The 20,594-nt window shown below is 37.3% G+C and overlaps 1 protein-coding gene across 1 annotated transcript in view; it reads left to right on the forward strand.

Annotated features, from left to right (window-relative positions):
- Positions 1 to 20,594, forward strand: part of lcp2a (lymphocyte cytosolic protein 2a) — a 45,791-nt gene that overhangs the window by 22,909 nt on the left and 2,288 nt on the right. Inside the window, exons 19-30 of the mRNA XM_057821308.1 lie at positions 2,654 to 2,699; positions 4,768 to 4,824; positions 4,907 to 4,926; positions 6,412 to 6,431; positions 6,565 to 6,681; positions 6,764 to 6,782; positions 6,856 to 6,871; positions 9,064 to 9,142; positions 9,419 to 9,471; positions 15,429 to 15,481; positions 15,581 to 15,655; positions 20,392 to 20,541. Of these exons, the coding sequence (XP_057677291.1) occupies positions 2,654 to 2,699; positions 4,768 to 4,824; positions 4,907 to 4,926; positions 6,412 to 6,431; positions 6,565 to 6,681; positions 6,764 to 6,782; positions 6,856 to 6,871; positions 9,064 to 9,142; positions 9,419 to 9,471; positions 15,429 to 15,481; positions 15,581 to 15,655; positions 20,392 to 20,541 (705 nt within the window). The remainder of the gene's footprint in view (positions 1 to 2,653; positions 2,700 to 4,767; positions 4,825 to 4,906; positions 4,927 to 6,411; positions 6,432 to 6,564; positions 6,682 to 6,763; positions 6,783 to 6,855; positions 6,872 to 9,063; positions 9,143 to 9,418; positions 9,472 to 15,428; positions 15,482 to 15,580; positions 15,656 to 20,391; positions 20,542 to 20,594) is intronic.

Genomic DNA, 20,594 nt, shown 5'->3' on the forward strand with positions numbered 1-20,594 from the left:
AAGGTCAACATTGTTCACATCCTTAAGCTTGATCACATATCTGTTCTTCGCCTTAGTAACGAGTTTGTCTCTTTATCGAACTGGCAAGTTGAGGTTTAATGTCCCGCGAGCCAGACCTGCTTCCAATATGGCTGCGTTGTTGTCAAATCTCACGTGATCCCCCATGCTGTGACGTACACGCTCGAGCCTAATAGCGCACGTACTGTACTTGAGCCGGTGTTTTCACACACAAACCGGAAATGCACATGCGGCAAACACACACACGCAAAACAGATGCAGAGGGATATGATGGCAGATTATTCAGAGGAAAATTTGTCCTTTACGAGGTGGAGATAGAAACACTATTTAAAGTTGGTCGAAATTAAAGGAAAGAACATGCATGTAAAGTGTAATTTATGTCAAGGGGCAAAGCTTTTGTCGACATCTGTGGTAAGCAATTCAAATCTGTTTATTTTTGTTGCACTTCAAGTGTAGGATAAATCTGTTGCTGGTGAGGTGCAATAAATATTACAAGGTTCTATAACACAACTACCTGTCTGTTTTTCTCTATTCAACTGACTCGAATACTGCTCAGAAAATTTCAAATTCTTTGACATACGACAACTTCTTTTTAAAGTAACGGAAATAGTTACTTTCCCTGGTAACTAGTTACTTTTACTATTGAGTAATTCAGTTACTAACTCAGTTACTTTTTGGAAGAAGTAGTGAGTAACTATAACTAATTACTTTTTTTAAAGTAACATGCCCAACACTGGTGATAACGATTATGATGCGTGATTAAAAAACGTTTTAATCATTCACTGTGCTCATTGTATTCATATGAAGGTTCAATACACAATAAAATGTAAAATTAGACTCCGATATGCATGTTTTATCTTTGTCACGTGCGCGCAAGGTCGGGCGTGGGAAAAAAATCTCCCTATTTTGATTTTCCACAACTTAATAGGTATGCATCATTGTCTATGATAGCATGATGGAAGTGATTGCTCATCTTTCAGTGCCGTGGCGCTATGTCTCGTAATTTTCTGTGTATGTAAGTATATAAAGTTTTAATCTCTTAAAATTATGATGTTCTTCTCATAGTATTACAACTTTGCTGGGGCACCCTCGCACAGAATTTCCCATTTTCTGCAGGGCTATGACATGAAAGAGTGGGTTCAATCATGACTGGTTGCAATTAGACACACTCAAGTAGAGAGATTGTCGGCGCCAGGATTAGTGATCAGGTAGCATAGAATAGGATGTCAACATATCCACATTTACAGGGTTCCGCATCTCACATTGCTGAATTGTGTATGCTCCATAGTGTATTTCTTGTTGTTGTTTTTTCTTCTCTTCTGTAAGCTTCCTTCCTTTTTGTTCCCCCACAACCCATTCCTGTTCGCTGCATTCTCTTCGTAAATAAAACATAAAGACCAACCAAAATGAGAGTACAGTGATCTCTAGCTACTTCACCCTTTAAACTTTGCGTCCTGAGTCCATCGCGGATTTTTTTCCCAGTTTAAAAAAAAAAAAAAATACAAATGAGCTGTCCCGATCCGATCAGTCTCACTCTCCCTCCTGCTGCTTTTCTTTGTCAGGCAGTGCACTGAAGTTGCTTATTAAAGTTAACAATGGTTGACAGACGTTAAGATTTATCTTGCCAGAGATGCTTGAAAGCCAAAACTTTAAAGCGCTGCATGCATCATTCATCGTTTAACTTGTTAAACAGTTGCTTTGGCAACTTATTGTGTGTTAGTGAGCAGCTTGAGTGGATTTGAGTGGACTCACTCAATGAAGCATTTAATAAAGACAAGCATTTTTTCTACTTTATTCTTGTTTAAAATACTTCGGTGGGAAGGTAATATACATAAAAGTTTTTTTTAATTATGAAAAAAGTGAAAAAAAGAAGTCACATGTATCTCTTTCCAATGATAAATCTGAATAAATACCTAGAACACAAAAAAAATGGGTGGGAGGCGCTACTTTTCGTTTTTTCACTTATTGCGGCGGGTCCTGGTCCCCATTAGCCACGGAAAATGAGGGATCACTGTATATCAAACTCGTGATCCATTAAGACTGTTCAGACAATAAGGACACTCACAATCCTATTCTCTGTGTTTACACCGCTGAACTCAACAGGTAAAAAAATAAAAAGTATTATGACTTTAATCTCTTAATATTATGATGTAAAATGTGGTAATAATAGGGCTTTATTTTCATAGGCCTATATTTGTTTTGTTCTATGTGACACTCCATTTTACATTTGAAAGTTAAATAAGAAAATTGTGATCATTTCTGTTAGTGTGGGAATGGCCTCTTCTATTGTATATTAGCATTAAGATAGTGGATGTTTAAAAAATGTCACGTATTATGTGTTTTAATGCACAGTATGTGTAATTTTCATGATGTTTGTGTTTACTGTTACAGTTTAGCGCAACATGTTTGTAATAAACTGCTTAAAAACCATCAACATTGGACACTTTGTAAGGGACTGTTAGCTGTCTGCTAAAGTAAGGTCAATTTGAAACTCGACCATGTTTGGCCGATTAAATAAGACGCAGCTGATCGACCTAATCCCCCCACCTCCATTTATGATTTCAATAATACAGATTTTTTTTTTTTTAAATGGTAATAATAATCAATCAGCACTAATCTTTTGTGTATTTTGTAGCCGAGTGAGTCTCCATCCGGTCGAGATCCTCCGCTGCCAGGGAAACGTGAGTAGTGATTGCTCAAAAAACAATCATTATACAGCGTGACCCCCAAAAAATGGCAACTTTTTAACAATCCAATAAAACCAAAATTGATGGAAGAAAAAAAAATATTTATGGTAATTGAAACCTTAAAACATGTCATTTAGGAAACAATTACAGAATTTTTATTGAAAAAAAAAAATCCATGTCCTTTAAATGGCTTTCTCCTGAACAAATACATTCTTCAAATCTACTCTTGAGATTCCTCATTGACTGACTATGAATTTTATCCTAAATTCACTATGGTTACTGACGTTTCAGAGTATTTAGGTCACCATGTTGCAATGCACTTGCTCATGTCTGCACTTTAAAAATTCCCATTTTTTTAACAGTGGTCCACAGCAGATTTTGAGAATACATTCGTACAGGAGGATACCTTTTAAGGACTTAATTTTGAAACGAATGAAAATTCCATTATTGTTTCTTAAATGGGATGTTTTTTAAGTTTCAATTACGACGTACTTCACTTGCGCGATTTCGACTTTACGACGCCGGAGTCTCGTCCAGCATTTTGTCTCCAGTCGTTTTTATTAGGGCTGTCAAAATTATCACGTTAACGGGCGGTAATTATTTTTGTTCAATTAATCACGTTAAAATATTTGACGCAATTAACGCACATGCCCCGCTCAAACAGATTAAAATGACAGCACAGTGTCATGTCCACTTGTTACTTGTGTTTTTGTCTCCCTCTGCTGGCGCTTTGGTGCGACTGATTTTATGGGTTCAAGCACCATGAGCATTGTGTAATTATTGATATCAACAATGGCGAGCTACTAGTTTATTTTTTTGATTGAAATTTTTACAAATTTTATTAAAACGAAAACATTAAGAGGGGTTTTAATATAAAATTTCTATAACTTGTACTGACATTTATCTTTTTAGAACTAAGTCTTTCTATCCATGGATCGCTTTAACAGAATGTTAATGTTAATGCCATCTTGTTGCTTTATTGTTATAATAAAGAAATACAGTACAGTACAGTACAGTACTTATGTACAGTATGTTAAATGTATACATCCGTCTTGTGTCTTATCTTTCCATTCCAACAATAATTTACAGAAAAATATAGCATATTTTATAAATGGTTTGAATTGCGATTAATTACGATTAATTAATTTTTAAGCTGTGATTAACTCGATTAAAAATTTTAATCGTTTGACAGCCCTAGTTTTTATTTTTTAGTCGTATAAACAGTACCTTATTGTACCCCACAGTATCTTGTTTTTTACTTTACTTTATTAATATGATGTGTTCTGTCCTCACTAAACGTGAAGTTGTTCAGCTTTACAGACAGCAAACAAAGCAATTGTGCTTTTTGAAGTGTTTTACTTCATTCATTTTTGACAATTTGTAAAGCTGTAACACACATATGCACACTTATGTTCAAAATGACACGCATTTTAACAATAAAACACATGACACAAAACAAGTGGTGTTCAAACGTCCATCTAGTCTGATCAATATGTAAATTTAGTAGATAAAATTAGCCTAATTTGCCAAACAAGCGTCCTCTGTCTTAAATGCTACGTATGCTAACGTGTTTATATTTACAATTCTCATAGCAAATCACTCACACATACAGTAGGGAGAACAAGTATTTGATACACTGCCAATGGGTTTTCCCATTGGCAGTGTATCAAATACTTGTTGTCCCCACTGTAAATCCTAAAACTGTAGCTCTAAACTTAATTACAAATCCATACACAAATATATATTAGCTGAAACAACTAACAGCCTGATGTTGACCAAAAAATTCTTCATCGTTAAACAAAATACAATACTTTTGGACTTTTTGGGTTGTTATTTTGGACTTTTAAAGAGTTAATTCCGACTTACGCGGAAATTCTGGTTATGTCGCCAGTTTAGGAATGGAACTCGTTCCTAACCTGGGGACTACCTGTACTGTCAATAAATATTTTTTCTTCCATCATTCTTGGTTTTTGTATTGGAGTGCTACAAAGTTCCCGTTTTTTGTGTCACCCTTTATCATACACGTCCTGAATGTTCTATTTTTATTCTTTTGTGCTTCAAGGGCCCCCTCAAATCTTCCGTGGCAACAAACCGGGTCGAAACATGTCTCCCATTCGCGGTATTTTGCAGCCAGCAAGATGATTTCTTGCTCGAGTTAAATTGATTTTACGTTAAACATCATTTTTGTCTTTCGTTTTTAGGTACCAACACTGAAGAGAGGGTGAGTGTTGGTTAAAGTTCTTTGGCCGCCATTGACGGGGATAGACGTCCAATCCATTTGGACTGGGAGGGACAAATGAACAATATAACGGATGATATAACAGCATAACCTGCATGTATACTTTTTGCTGGGGACAGGACATCAATAAGACCAAACAGATTGGGTGAATGGGGGTGAGGGCTACGTTTCTCACGAATATGAATCTAATTAATTGATAGGCTGAATGATCAATGCAAAATAAATCTGTATTGACTGTATTTACGAACTTTAATATGTATTGGTTCAGATGATACACAGTTCAAGTCAAACCTTTGCTTCAAAAACTACTAAAGAAACATTTTGAAAAGTTCCAGAATAAATGTCTGGATTTTATTTGCAAATTTAAATTGCAATATTTGAACATAAATAATATTAACATACACAATAAATACAAATTTGCTCATAATCTTCTAACTATCCAGGAATACAAAAAAAAAAAAAAACACATTTGTCTTAAGACCACTCAACATTGTCTAAATAAAGAAATTAGATGTAACTGAAAAACGTCTTAGTCAGGGAATAACAAAAATAAATAAAAATGGAGCCTTCCTTCAGGTTACTGCTTTTACCCACAAGCACAGCCAAACTAAAAAAATAATAAAGCTCCTTTGGGCTGCTTTAAGACCACATAAATAAAATGAAATGAAAATGGGGGAGAAGGGTATAAACCTCGGTTCACATTTCTCACAGTTCAATTAACGTTAACAGTCAAAAACACATATAAGAGGACACTTCTCTCTAAACAGCTTCCTACGCGAGTTATGCAGGTTAGCCAGTTCACACAGTTTAATGTTATGCTAACTCTGATGCAGATCAGACTTTCAGCTTCAAAATTAGTGGTGTTCCGCCCCCCCCCACCGGCCCCTCCACAAAATTGACGTCTTTTTACATTACTTACAGTGGCTGCTGCTGGGCGAAAAAAAACTTAGAATATCCATCTCCTCTTTGAAGGGGCGGAGGAGGCGGCATATTGTCGACATGTTGTATTTCTGTCAGGGCTGCGAGTGCGCATGTGTGTGTGGTGGTGGGGGGGAGGGGGGGTAAAGTCATCAGCCAATCAAATGTGTTTGAGAGGGGAAAAATGGACTGTCACATTCAGCAAGTGAAAAGGGGTAAATGTGAGTGTGAAGATATTGAATATATAAAATAATATATTCAAAAAATAATGAAAATAATTAACTTAATAATGCTAGGGTCAGTTCTATTCTTACAACATATGGGAAGACAATCTAAATTACCTATATAACTGAATTCATTATATAATGCAAATTAGATTGCTTAAAAGTTGGTAGCGACAATTTGAGCATCCTGAAAAGTTGGTAGTGTTCTGTCCCTATCGTCCCTGGGCAAACCTACACCCGATTGTATGTCTATCACCATCATTGGCAGCAAGTGAGTTACGTAACTACCGGTACATGATCAGGCTTTTTTTTTTGTATGTTACAGCCGCCTGCACCCTCTCGAAGGTAACACACACACATAAAAAGCCGCACTTGAAAGCAGGAAGTAAAAATGACTCCATGGTCGTCACTCAGCATGTGATAAGAGTTCATCCTGAGGTCGGAAATGTGTCAGGCTGATGAGCGTATTTGCCCTCAGGCCTCCGGCGGACGCTCCGGAACCCCCCGCCAGGCCCAGGCATCTCGGAGGCCCGCCTCCCTCGTCGGTCAGTGTCAGTAGAAGCAACTCTTCCGTCACGCCTTCTCTTCCAAACAGGTAGCTCGACATCCACTCGTTCATAATCAGTCCAATTTTGGATGATACCAATTTTTTTTTCTTTGCTAAATTTTGGTCACAGGTTTGAAGGAACGAGAGGGGTACGTTTTTATTTTTAATTTTTAAAAAATACTACATGACAAGTATTTTAATCATCTTATTTCCTCCGTCTAGCAAACAAACAGTGACGGTGAGAATTTTTCATTCTCTAGCAAATCAAACTTTTTCAAATTATATATTAACCCTTTATTAGGCACCTAAATAGTTTGATTTGAAAAACATTTATACAGTGGTACCTGTACATACAAATTTAATTCATTCCAGAACCTGGTTTGTAAGTCGAAATGATCGCATGTCGAGTGGGATTTTCCCATTAGAATACATTATAATTCGATTCATTCGTTTCAGAGCCCAAAAACCTACGCTGAATCCTTAATAAATACTGCAGGTACAAATACAAATAGCAATTACACATAGCAAAATAAATAAAATATAAATACAAATCGGAATAATGATAATAATGGTGATGTCACAAATCGGGTTCTCATGTGGCGATTGTGTTTTGTATGCTGTTCCTGAATGCGCCGTGTGACTGAGCGGAATAGTGGGACTTTTTTACTTTCTCTTTCGGCTACGGCAGATAGTAGCCATGTTGTGTTGCACAAGTTATGAAATAAATGATTAAAAACTTGACGAAGCTGGCGACTTCCTTGTCAATGTTAAAATTATAATAATTGTCACCTTAACTTACTCACCTAACTTCCCCTAACCCTAAGATTGGGGAACGGAGGAGGACCGTCGAGTTCGTAGACATATTCCAGTTCACCGACGCGCACACCACGCTCATATTTTTCTATCATTTCCATCTTAATTTTTTCCATCTTAATTTCAATGGTAAACACCACCTTTTTTTCTTATTTCACCACTTGCACTAACCTTCTTGGGCCAGTGTTGATTTCTCTCGCAAGAAAATACACCGTTGTTCTGTCAGATTTTTCACCCCATCAGAAATGGCAACTTTGCGATTCTGCGCATGCGCCTATTGTTAAAAGTGGCCGCAAATAGCGGTTCCAAAGTGAACACTACAAACATACTATAAAGAAAGGTATATTTATTTACGTTTGATCATGGACGGACATGAAGAAAAGTTATCCTCAGACACATCTTGCCACGTGCCATCTGCACACAACTCAACTGCATGCCGCTTTCTCACTGTTAACGTCTTCGCCGTGCCGTTAAGCATTTATGCTATATTCATGTTGCACATTGAGGTTTATGATACAACTTGTTTATTTAGCACCTTTGGATAACATTGAGAGTCCAACTAAGTGTAAAAAAGTGATAATTTACCGCCACAAAAGCTTTGAGAGCAGAATATTACGAGGGGCATTCAAAAAGCAATGCACTCAAGTGCATTGCCCGTGCAGGATTTTACCAATCCTGTTCATATTTGGCACAAATATGATAGGACACACCTTTTTGCGATTGTTATATGTGTTTTTCTTATTTTCAGATTTTTAAAGCTTAAACTAGCTTCCAAAATGGCTGCCCCTCTTGAAGCTCGTCAGAGGTGAACGAGCAACCACTAAGGGGCTTATCAGCTATGCTGGCTTTACCCACCTCTTCATGGTCTTCAGTACCGTTTTTAAATCGCTGTACCCATCTTTTTACAATACAATAGTCTATGGTATCATCCTTGTAGACATTTCCCAGCCGGTTGCGAATCCTCAGAGGGGTTTCTCCCTCTGCAACAAGGAATTCGATTACAGCTCTTTGTTTTTGATGAACTTCAAGAGGGCCAGCCATTTTGGAAGCTAGTTTAAGCTTTAAAAATCAGAAAATAAGAAAAACACATATAAACATCGCAAAAAGGTGTGTCCTATCATGTTTGTGCCAAATATAAACAAGATTGGTAAAATCCTGTACGAGCAATGCACTTGAGTGCATTACTTTTTGAATGCCCCTCGTATAAGGGTGAAAATTTTGACAGAAGACTGCGTCCGTCTGGCAAGAAACCAATGAAATTGTCATGCTGTCATAAATCATCATATTTCGAGCATGTCGTCATATGTCGAGATAAATTTTACTTCGGATGTCGAAAGGATCGTATGTGGAGGTAGCACTGTATGATTATTTTAAAATTATTATTCTACTGTACTATTTTCTATGAGTAATTGTTGTATTTTTCATTGTTTTATTAATAAGTACATTGACAAATTTATAACGTGTAAATACAATTTTGATGAACTAGAAAATAAGATAAAATCTCCGCTTACAACACTAAAAAGTTATTAGGTCCTATAAAGGGTTAAAAGTTATACAGTATATTAATTTTTTTTTTGCTCCAAAATAAAATATTAAAAACTTGATCTTCTCTTACAGCACCCAAACACAACACGTTCCCGCTGCGCCACAAAAATCTGGCGCCACACTCGGCACCTCCCAGTCGCCATGGAGACAGGTAGCGTGACTTGACAGTGGGTAGAAAAAAAATCAAACGCTAGGTTTTGTTTTGTACAAATATGATACCGAGATAAGTCATTTCAAATCCTTTTTCACCATAAATTTGACCTTCGTAGCAAACAAACTGTACCTTTTGGAATTCTGAATTTAATGTGAATTTGAATGTGATTAGTCAATTATTGACAGCCTTTTACGTAGCCTAACAGTGGTATGTAGACTTTGTTTTTCATTTAGTATTACTTTAATTGTGTTTGTTTTGTTTGCTATTTAACAGTTTACCTCCTGGTGCCACTCCTTTTGGGTCGCTGCCTCTTAATACTCATCCCGGTAAGACAACAAAAATATGTACCGTATTTTTCTGACTATAAGTCTCACCAGCCCAACAACGTGTAATGAAGAGGGAAAAAAACATACCGTAATTTTCGGACTATAAGCCGCTACTTTTTTCCTTCATTTTGAAACCTGCAGTTTACAGTCCAGAGAGGCTTATTTGTTGATTTATTTGGGTTAATAGGTACACTTTCTTTGACAGCGGTGTCATAAGAGTGCCATAAGACTGTCGTATTTGATACATGACACTACCATGGGCATTAATGACCTTATGAATTATGTCACACTCGATATACAGTTGTGGTCAAAAGTTTACATACACTTGTGAAGAACATAATGTCATGACTCTCTTGAGTTTCCAGTTATTTCTACAACTCTGATTTTTCTCCGATAGAGTGATTGGAACAGATACTTCTTTGTCACAAAAAACATTCATGAAGTTTGGTTCTTTTATGACTTTATTATGGGTGAACAGAAAAAAGTGATCAAATCTGCTGGGTCAAAAATATACATACAGCAGCGCTAATATTTGGTAACATGTCCCTTGGCCATTTTCACTTCAATTAGGCGCTTTTGGTAGCCATCCACAAGCTTCTGGCAAGCTTCTGGTTGAATCTTTGACCACTCCTCTTGACAGAATTGGTGCAGTCCAGTTAAATTTGATGACTTTCTGACATGGACTTGTTTCTTCTGATTTGTCCACAAGTTTAAGTCAGGACTTTGGGAAGGCCATTCGAAAACCTTAATTCTAGCCTGATTTAGCCATTCCATTACCACTTTTGATGTGTGTTTGGGGTCATTGTCCTGTTGGAACACCCAACTGCGCCCAAGACCCAATCTTCGGGCTGATGACGTTAGGTTACCTTGAAGAATTTGAAGGTAATCCTCCTTCTTCATTATCCCATTTACTCTCTGTAAAGCACCAGTTCCATTGGCAGCAAAACAGCCCCACAGCATAATACTACCACCACCGTGCTTGACGGTAGGCATGGTGTACTTAGGGTTAAAGGCCTCACCTTTTCTCCTCCATCCTCCAAACATATTGCTGGGCATTGTGGCCAAACAGCTAGATTTTTGTATCGTCTGACCACAGAACTTTCCTCCAGAAGGTCTTATCTTTGTCCATGTGATCAGCAGCAAACTTCAGTCGAGCCTTAAGGTGTCGCTTTTGGAGCAAGGGCTTCCCTCTTGCACGGCAGCCTCTCAGTCCATGGAGATGCAAAATACGCTTGACTGTGGCCACTGACACCTGTGTTCCAGCAGCTTCTAATTCTTGGCAGATCTGCTTTTTGGTGCTTCTCGGTTGAATCTTCACCCTCCTGACCAATTTTCTCTCAGCAGCAGGTGATAGCTTGCATTTTCTTCCTGATCGTGGCAGTGACAAAACAGTGCCATGCACTATATACTTACAAACAATTGTTTGCACTGTTGCTCTTGGGACCTGCAGCTGCTTTGAAATGGCTCCAAGTGACTTTCCTGACTTGTTCAAGTCAATGATTGTTCAAGTCAATAATCACTCACAAGAAATTGCTAATTCGTGTTGCTGTATGTATTTTTTTGACCCAGCAGATTTGATCACTTTTTCTGTTAACCCATAATAAAGTCATAAAAGAACCAAACGTCATGAATGTTTTTTGTAACAAAGAAGTATCTGTTCCAATCACTCTATCGGAGAAAAATTTGAGTTGTAGAAATAACTGGAAACTCAAGAGAGCCATGACGTTATGTTCTTCACAATTGTGTATGTAAACTTTTGACCACAACTGTATGTCCAGCTTGGATCTTTACATCCATTCAAAACAGAAAATTTGCCAGATGACACAAAGTGTCATGTGATCATCTTATGACAGTCTTATGGCGCCACTGTCAAATAAATTGTTACCAAATACCATAACTAGCAATTAATGAAATAACTGTAACTAAAGAAATAATTTGCACAGAACAGGAGTTTGAATTCAATTTACACCTGTAACGCTGCAATGCATGTTAGGAGGCATGTTGGAAAACAACAGTGTTGACAGCAGGTGGTAGCAGAGGTTAAATGTCTACCCCAAGGGTACCCCAGTGATGGCCAAATGAAGCTTCTTGAAGCAATGAAGCTTTGCAGCCAATTGCTTTCAAGCTTCACGGTGGTTCATTTGAACTTATGACAGTCTTATGATACCGCTGTCAAATATAGCATTACCAGTTAATATCTTTTGGTGTAAACATCCCATAATACAGTGAGGACAGCTGCGGCTTATAGTCCAGTGCACCTTATCTGCGAACAAATGCTGTTTTCGTGTCAAATTTGGTGCGTTGGGTGCGTCTTATAGTCTGAAAATTACGGTATCTAAGTGGCATTTTTTGGTGACATTTTATATGATAACAACAGAACATGTCATCTTGAAAGGCAATTGAAAATGAGAATAAAGTAGAGAACTTCCGCATTTCGCCAGTCCCTTTCTCGCTAACTCCAAACTTTCTTTCGGCTGCTCGATTACCAGTTTCGGATGCATATTTCACTACTTGCAGTTTTTAATCTGCAGAGTATGATTTTCTTTTCGGTAACATTTTTTAAGCCCTTCTTGACTGTTTTATTTGTTTTTATAAGTTACCACCAATATTGAAACACAGGCCTTGAACACCCTCTTGCGGTTTAATGTGAAAATATCATGTGAAATGAAATAATAATGTGTTAATAATAATTTCAAACATAAATCTCTCTAGAGTATTAGTCGCAGCCCTGGTCAAACTATGGGGAAAAAACTGACTTAGGCTACGTTCATACTACAGGTCTTAATGCACGAATCCGATTTTTTGTCAAATCCGTTTTTTTGGCGTGCCCGTTCAGACTGACTATGTCCATTGAGACCTTTCAAGTATTACGCATGCGCACTAATTCGGAGTCCGACACGCGCTGAGCATGAAGACCCGCATGCGCAGAAGCATCAAAACAAATGACACACGTCATCCGTCATTCCAGGGATATCATATTTTGCTTTTCAAAAGGAGGACACAAATAACAGACATAAATAATCCCCGTTTAGGCTTATATTCAAAGTTTATATGGATCGATAGCATGCACGCACTGTCCCTGCATGTCACACACGTACGCGCAGTTTGTCCCGACTCTCGGCCGTGTAGGCAATGTTGAAATATTGCTCACTTGGAGCAGAGAGAAAACTGAGCATTCTCAGGTTTATCCTCAACCCATTTTTATTTTTTATGACTGTTGTCAAGCCCAGCCCTTCCCCAAAAGCCGTGCTCACTGCAAGTTAGGCGCTAATAACGCACAGCAGCACCGGTAAGCGTCTCTCTCGCTATTTGATGACGTAATTGCTGCATGAAATCCGATTTGGGAGAGTGGACAGTACAGACCGCCGCAACAGTCTGGAAAAATGTGGCCCAGATCGGATTTGAACCACATACGAAAGTGACCCAGATCGGATTTGAAATGGTCCAGTTCTATGCGACTTGTCACATTCAGACCGTCAAGTTAATGCCTCACTCGAGTCGGAAAAACATGAAAAAATCGGATTCGTGCATTAAGACCTGTAGTATGAACGTAGCCATATAGTCTGAAATATACGGTACATGACTTTGTGTTGAAAGTAGGGGTGTCAAACGATTAAAATTTTTAATCGAGTTAATTAAAATTAATTAATCGTAATTAATCACAATTCATCGCAATTCAAACCATCTATAAAATATGCCATATTTTTCTGTAAATTATTGTTGGAATGGAAAGATAAGACACAAGATGGATATATCCATTCAACATACGGTATATAAGTACTGTATTTCTTTGTTATTACAATAAATCAACAAGATGGCATTGCCATTATTAACATTCTGTCAAGCGATCCATGGATAGAAAGACTTGTAGTTCTTAAACGATAACTGTTAGTACAAGTTATAGAAAGTTTATATTAAAACCTCTCTTCATGTTTTTGTTTTAATACATTTTTTTAAAATTTTCAATCAAAAAATAAACTACTAGCCCGCCATTGTTGATGTCAATAATTACTTACACAATGCTCATGGGGTGGTGCTGAAGCCTATAAAATCAGTCGCACCCAAGCGCCAGCAGAGGGAGCCAAAACTCCGAAAAACACAAGTACACGTTTCACTGTGCTGTCATTGTAATATGTTTGAGCAGGGCATTTGTGCGTTAATTGCGTCAAATATTCTAACGTGATTAATTTTTTTTTTTTTTCAAAAATTAACGCCCGTTAACGCGATAATTTTGACAGCCCTAGTTGAAAGTAATTCACTTAATGATGGTAGGGTCAACATTATTAAGATAATTACTTTCATTATGTTCAGACTTTCATTGACACCTTTTCACTTGCTGAATGTGCCAGTCCATTTTTTTCCCTATCAAATGCACACACACACACACACACACATGCAATCCCAGCCTTGACACAAATACAACATGCCACATCCTCCGCTCCCTTCGAAGACAAGGAATATTAGTTTTTTTCCGCTAGCAGCAGCCACTGTAATTAATGTAAAAAGATGTCAATGTTGTGGAGGTGGGGAACACACCATTAATTATGCTACTAAAAGCCCGACCTGCATCAGAGTTAGCATAACATGATTAATCACTGTAAATTTCCCGAACTCGAGTAGGAAGCTGCTTTGAGAGAAATATCCTACTGTATGTGTTTTCTAATGTTAGCGTTAATTAAACTGTGAGAAATGTAGTGAACCAACCCATTTTCATTTTATTTTATTTATGTGGTCTTGAAGCAGCCCAAAGAAGCTGTCATTTTTTTGTTAAACTGGTGGACAAAACCAATAGTGTTTTACCTGAAGGAATGCTCCATTCTTATTTATTTTTGTTAGACACTAAGAGGATTTTTCAGTTATATTTAATTTATTTATTTATTTAGACAGACATTGCTGAGTGGTCTTAAGACAAATGTTTTATTTTTTGCATTCATGGATAGTTAAGAGATTATTAACAGGTTTGTATTTATTGTGTATTTTAATATGATTTAAGTTATGTTCAAATATTGCAATTTAAATTTGACACTAAAATCCAGACATTTATTTTGGAAGTTTTCCAAATGTTTCTCTAGTAGTTTTTGAAAACAAAGGTTTGACTCGAACCATGTATCACCTGAACCAACACATATGCACCGCAAAAACACACCTCCATAAAACTAGGTTCAATTCCTTTGTTTTCAGTGTAAATCTACGAGAAATAAGTGAAATGATCGGCCAGTGCATCAAGTAAATTTTACTCACTTCGATTTCTTGAAATAAGAAAAATAGCTAGCTGAAAATAAACTTAAGAGTTATTTTAAGCAAAAAGTATATTTAATCTTAAAAAAAAAAAAAAGCTTGTCGGAAATGTTTTTAAATCATGAATAGATATTGTTCAGAACATTATTTGAAAGCAAGTTTTTCTGGATTCAGGTTAAAAAGGACCAACTTTAAGATGTATGGGCTCAATAAGAACAAATAGTAATATTTACTTGATTTAAATGGAATAATCTGACGTATTAATCCCTTAACTAGTTTTTAACACTCAAAGCAAGATAGAAAAAATTATTCGACGAGATTTAAGAAAAAATTATCAGATTAAGACGTTATAAATTTGCAATGTGAAAGTTAGTTTAAATCAATACAGATTTATTTTACATTGATCATTTAGCCTATCAATTAATTAGATTCATATTCGTGAGAAATGCAGCCCTAACCAAAGGTCTTATTAATGTCCCGTTCCCAGCAAAAAGTGTAGATGCAGGTTATGCTGTTATATCGTCCCTACCAATATTGAGACCAAACCTTCGCCCTTGCTTGATTGTGGCGAATGAGTCATTAAAACATAATCTCAAACAAATGCGTCCACTTTTTTGCCAATTTGGTTATGCGACCACTAGAGGTCACCCTTCTCCAGGAAGAAAAACTACAAATATTGCGTGGGCATCATCTTTGTGTGAACATGTTTGTGTGTGCAGATAACAGTAGCAACCGCTTTCGTCCTCCACCACAAAACCCTCCATCCAAACAGGTAAGCTTACTCATTTACATTATATTTTAAGAATAGCATTTTTTAAATAAATAATAGTCAAGCAATCCAATTTTAAAAAAGAAACTGTGACACGTCTAGGGCATGGACCCTCGCTGGTATGTTGGTAAAATGAGCAGGGGCCAAGCTGAAAGTTACTTGAAACAAGTCAGCAAGGTAATACACACACATACACAACTTGCCATAAAAAGCATTTGTTCGCTTGTATTTCCAATGTTACCCTTCCTTACAGGGTGACCCCTTGGTAAATAATGTCATGACAAGGATTGGGCATCGTTTGAATTTTAACGGTTCCGGTTCCGATTCTTTTAACAAGCAGGGTGAAAAAAATTGCATAGATGATATTCATGTCTTAAATTCTCGATTTTTTTTTTTTTTTTTTTTTTTTTTTAATAAAATGAACTTTCAACTAACTTGGCTATGAATTTCTAACAGGCTTTTAAACTTGAATATAAATATCTGTCCTTGAACTTGAATATCATGAAGTGTTTTTTTACACGGGAGTGCACTTTCAAAAGTTCACAGAGAAAACATTTACACATATTCTTTTGCTTATGTATTAGAGTGTCATATTCTACAGGTATTTTTAAGAGTTATTGAGCGCCCAGTAATGGGCTAACCTAGTACAGAATATCAAACAAACAAAAAAACAATTTGTAAAACCCAGTCCAGATTTGCAGTGGGTACAGTCTGAAATTAGAAACAGTTTTTGTTGAGGAAAACGATCATTAATGCCTTCTCAGGCAGTAAGCTTGAGCGTTCTGGACAGATAGTCTCCTGCAGTGGAGAACACACGTTCACTGGGTGTTGATGAAGCCTGAATGCATCAATATGAGAAAGCGAGATCTGACAGCAAAAGATAAGTCTTTCTTTCATTCCACCACCATGCAGCAGGGTCCTCCTCAGACCAAACAGCTGGTGGCTGATACACACAGCAGAGTAGATGAATAAATGTCACGTATCACTGTAGTGAAGTACGTGAAAAAAACCTTAATGATGCACGTTGATACGACAGAGTATTAGGGTCAAATTAATAATTTTTTAAAAAGGACTACGAGATTAGTAGAACTATTGCTAAGAGAAAAAGTTGCAAATGTTACGTAGGGGTAAGGTAGCTGGGAGCCGCTACACACTTTACATACATGTAAACATACATGTAGCTGGGAGCTACAACGGAGCATTAGTATAAATTCTTCTATTGATTATAATTTGATGTAGATGAGGCAAAATAATAAGGATTTTCTTATTTGTAAAACCGATTCTAAAACGCAAGATAGTTATAATACTGTTGATTTTAACGGAGGCGGCAACACGCTACGTAAAGTAGGCAGCTGCTTATATAGCTACATTAGCCCGACGTAATAACACGACTTATTCTCGTACGATCCCATCCATCCATCATCTACCTTTTAATCCGGGGACAGGTCGCGGGGGCAGCAGAAGACAGATGTAATTTATTGGTTTTCTTATCTGGTTCTGACTGGTTAGAGGACTGGCATAGCGTGTCAAAATCGCGGTACTTAGCTATGCACTACTCGGCACTAGCATTCCATGAAGCCGGAAGTGTTTAATGATATTGGTCATGCAGCCACATTTGCATGATATACAGTGCCTTGCAAAAGTATTCGGCCCCCTTGAATCTTGCAACCTTTCGCCACATTTCAGGCTTCAAACATAAAGATATGAAATTTTATTTTTTTGTCAAGAATCAACAACAAGTGGGACACAATCGTGAAGTGGAACAACATTTATTGGATAATTTAAACTTTTTTAACAAATAAAAAACTGAAAAGTGGGGCGTGCAATATTATTCGGCCCCTTTACTTTCAGTGCAGCAAACTCACTCCAGAAGTTCAGTGAGGATCTCTGAATGATCCAATGTTGTCCTAAATGACCAATGATGATAAATAGAATCCCATGTGTGTAATCAAGTCTCCGTATAAATGCACCTGCTCTGTGATAGTCTCAGGGTTCTGTTTAAAGTGCAGAGGGCATTATGAAAACCAAGGAACACACCAGGCAGGTCCGAGATACTGTTGTGGAGAAGTTTAAAGCCGGATTTGGATACAAAAAGATTTCCCAAGCTTTAAACATCTCAAGGAGCACTGTGCAAGCCATCATATTGAAATGGAAGGAGCATCAGACCACTGCAAATCTACCAAGACCCGGCCGTCCTTCCAAACTTTCTTCTCAGACAAGGAGAAAACTGATCAGAGATGCAGCCAAGAGGCCCATGATCACTCTGGATGAACTGCAGAGATCTACAGCTGAGGTGGGAGAGTCTGTCCATAGGACAACAATCAGTCGTACACTGCACAAATCTGGCCTTTATGGAAGAGTGGCAAGAAGAAAGCCATTTCTCAAAGATATCCATAAAAAGTCTCGTTTAAAGTTTGCCACAAGCCACCTGGGAGACACACCAAACATGTGGAAGAAGGTGCTCTGGTCAGATGAAACCAAAATTGAACTTTTTGGCCACAATGCAAAACGATATGTTTGGCGTAAAAGCAACACAGCTCATCACCCTGAACACACCATCCCCACTGTCAAACATGGTGGTGGCAGCATCAAGGTTTGGGCCTGCTTTTCTTCAGCAGGGACAGGGAAGATGGTTAAAATTGACGGGAAGATGGATGCAGCCAAATACAGGAACATTCTGGAAGAAAACCTGTTGGTATCTGCACAAGACCTGAGACTGGGACGGAGATTTATCTTCCAACAGGACAATGATCCAAAAAATAAAGCCAAATCTACAATGAAATGGTTCAAAAATAAACGTATCCAGGTGTTAGAATGGCCAAGTCAAAGTCCAGACCTGAATCCAATCTGTGGAAAGAGCTGAAGACTGCTGTTCACAAACACTCTCCATCCAACCTCACTGAGCTCGAGCTGTTTTGCAAGGAAGAATGGGCAAGAATGTCAGTCTCTCGATGTGCAAAACTGATAGAAACATACCCCAAGCGACTTGCAGCTGCAATTGGAGCAAAAGGTGGCGCTACAAAGTATTAACGCAAGGGGGCCGAATAATATTGCACGCCCCACTTTTCAGTTTTTTATTTGTTAAAAAAGTTTAAATTATCCAATAAATTTTGTTCCACTTCAAGATTGTGTCCCACTTGTTGTTGATTCTTGACAAAAAATTAAAATTTTATATCTTTATGTTTGAAGCCTGAAATGTGGCGAAAGGTTGCAAGGTTCAAGGGGGCCGAATACTTTTGCAAGGCACTGTAGCTTGCGTTGCAAATACTGCACTGAGCTGACTGGTCATTTTTCTTTGTGAAGTTGAGCCAAACCTTTGAGCGCCGCCGCACAGTGTCTACAATTGAAATCAAGTTGAAATGCACAAACACAAACCACATGTGGCTTCTTCTTTGTAGTGTTCGTCAGCTATTTTTTCCGGTCGGCGGTCAGGGCATCGGAATAAATCAATTCAAACAATTCCAGGAGAATCGGAGTGTTAGTCTCGGATCCTATCGATGCCCAACGCTAGTCATGACTACTTTGTATTGCTACTTATAGTCATAGAGCATGTATATTGAATTGTCTTTCCATTGTATTCACTCATTTGTGTTCTTTTTTAAAACCAGGTCATTTTCAATGGACTAATTCACGATCGACTGACTCGACACCTGTTTTGATAGTCGAGACAGCTTTGACCTAAAAATTTTGTAAAACCTCTTTTTTGATCTTCTAAGTAGCAAACATCTTATATATTTTTTTTAATTTTTCAATCGAAATTTTTTTGAGTAGGAAAAACAAAACGGGGAAAATTCACTAAATATCCTTTTCAATTTAGCTTTTAAGTTTATTGTATTTCAATTAAAGGAAAAGTTTAATATTTGCGTTTCATTTTTTCAAATGTTTATTTTTTCCTTTTTATTTTAGTTTTGAATTGATTCACATTTTAATAAAAAGAGGAGACATTTTTTTTGTTTTTAATATTTAAAAAAGGGTGAAAAAAACTGTATTTTTTTTCCAAAATTTAACACTTTCAAGCCGAATAATTAGAATTCATCTTTAATATTCCCGCAGAACTAAGAAAGTAAAAAAAAATGTCAAATATAATTTCTCATAAATTTTTATCTTTATGGTATATAAAGTTATGTATACCTTGCCCAAAATTCATGTATTAAATATGATACTGTACATATGACCACAGGGTTTAAAAAATAATAGTAATTTAACATTTTTCTCAATCAGGGGCAAATCTCAAAGACGACAAAAAAAAAATATATATATATATATATATACATATACACACAGTGATCCATAGCAGATTTTTTTTCCCTTCAATAAAATTTTTTAAAAAAATAAATAAATACGTATGCGCTGTCCCGATCCGATCACGTAGTCTCCCTCTCCCTCCTGCTGTTTTTCTTGGCCTGGCAGTGCACTGTAGTTGCTTATTGAAGTTAACAATGATTGACAGACATTAAGGTTTGATCTTGCCAGAGACCCAAAACTTCAAAGCGCTGCATGTGTCAATCATCGTTTATCTTGTTAAACAGTTGCTGTGGCAACTCATTGTGTGTAAGTGAGCAGCTTGGGCAGATTGGAGTGGACTTACTCAATGAAGCATTTAATAAAGACAAGCATTTTTCTACTTTATTCTTGTTTACAAATAATTCGGTGGGACAGTAACATGTTTAATATGTATTATAATTACACTTGAAGTGCTTAAAAACCATTTATTTATCATGGGGGTGTGGGGGGCCGCTAGTTTGCGGTTTTTCACTTACCGCAGCGGGTTCTGATACCTGTTAACCGTGAAAAACGAGGAATCACTGTATATTTTATTTTAGCAAGAAACATGAAGTCATAAAATTGACCACCAGACGTCAAGTTTGACTCCTGTGCTCTACATAGACTTGTCTGTGTATGTGTGCGCGTAGGACGGGGCGTACCTAGTGCGGGACAGTTCGCAAAAGCAGTCCAACCAGCCGTACACCCTGATGGTCCTCTTCAACAACAAAGTTTTCAACATTCAAATCCGCCACAAGGATAAAAAATTTCAACTCGGGACAGGACTAAAGGCCCAGGAGGTAAAGCCAACGATGATCGTAAAAATGACCATAATATGAAATTAAAATGTAAC

The sequence above is a fragment of the Corythoichthys intestinalis genome, chromosome 18, assembly GCF_030265065.1.
Source record: "Corythoichthys intestinalis isolate RoL2023-P3 chromosome 18, ASM3026506v1, whole genome shotgun sequence".
Classification (NCBI taxonomy): Eukaryota; Metazoa; Chordata; class Actinopteri; order Syngnathiformes; family Syngnathidae; genus Corythoichthys; species Corythoichthys intestinalis.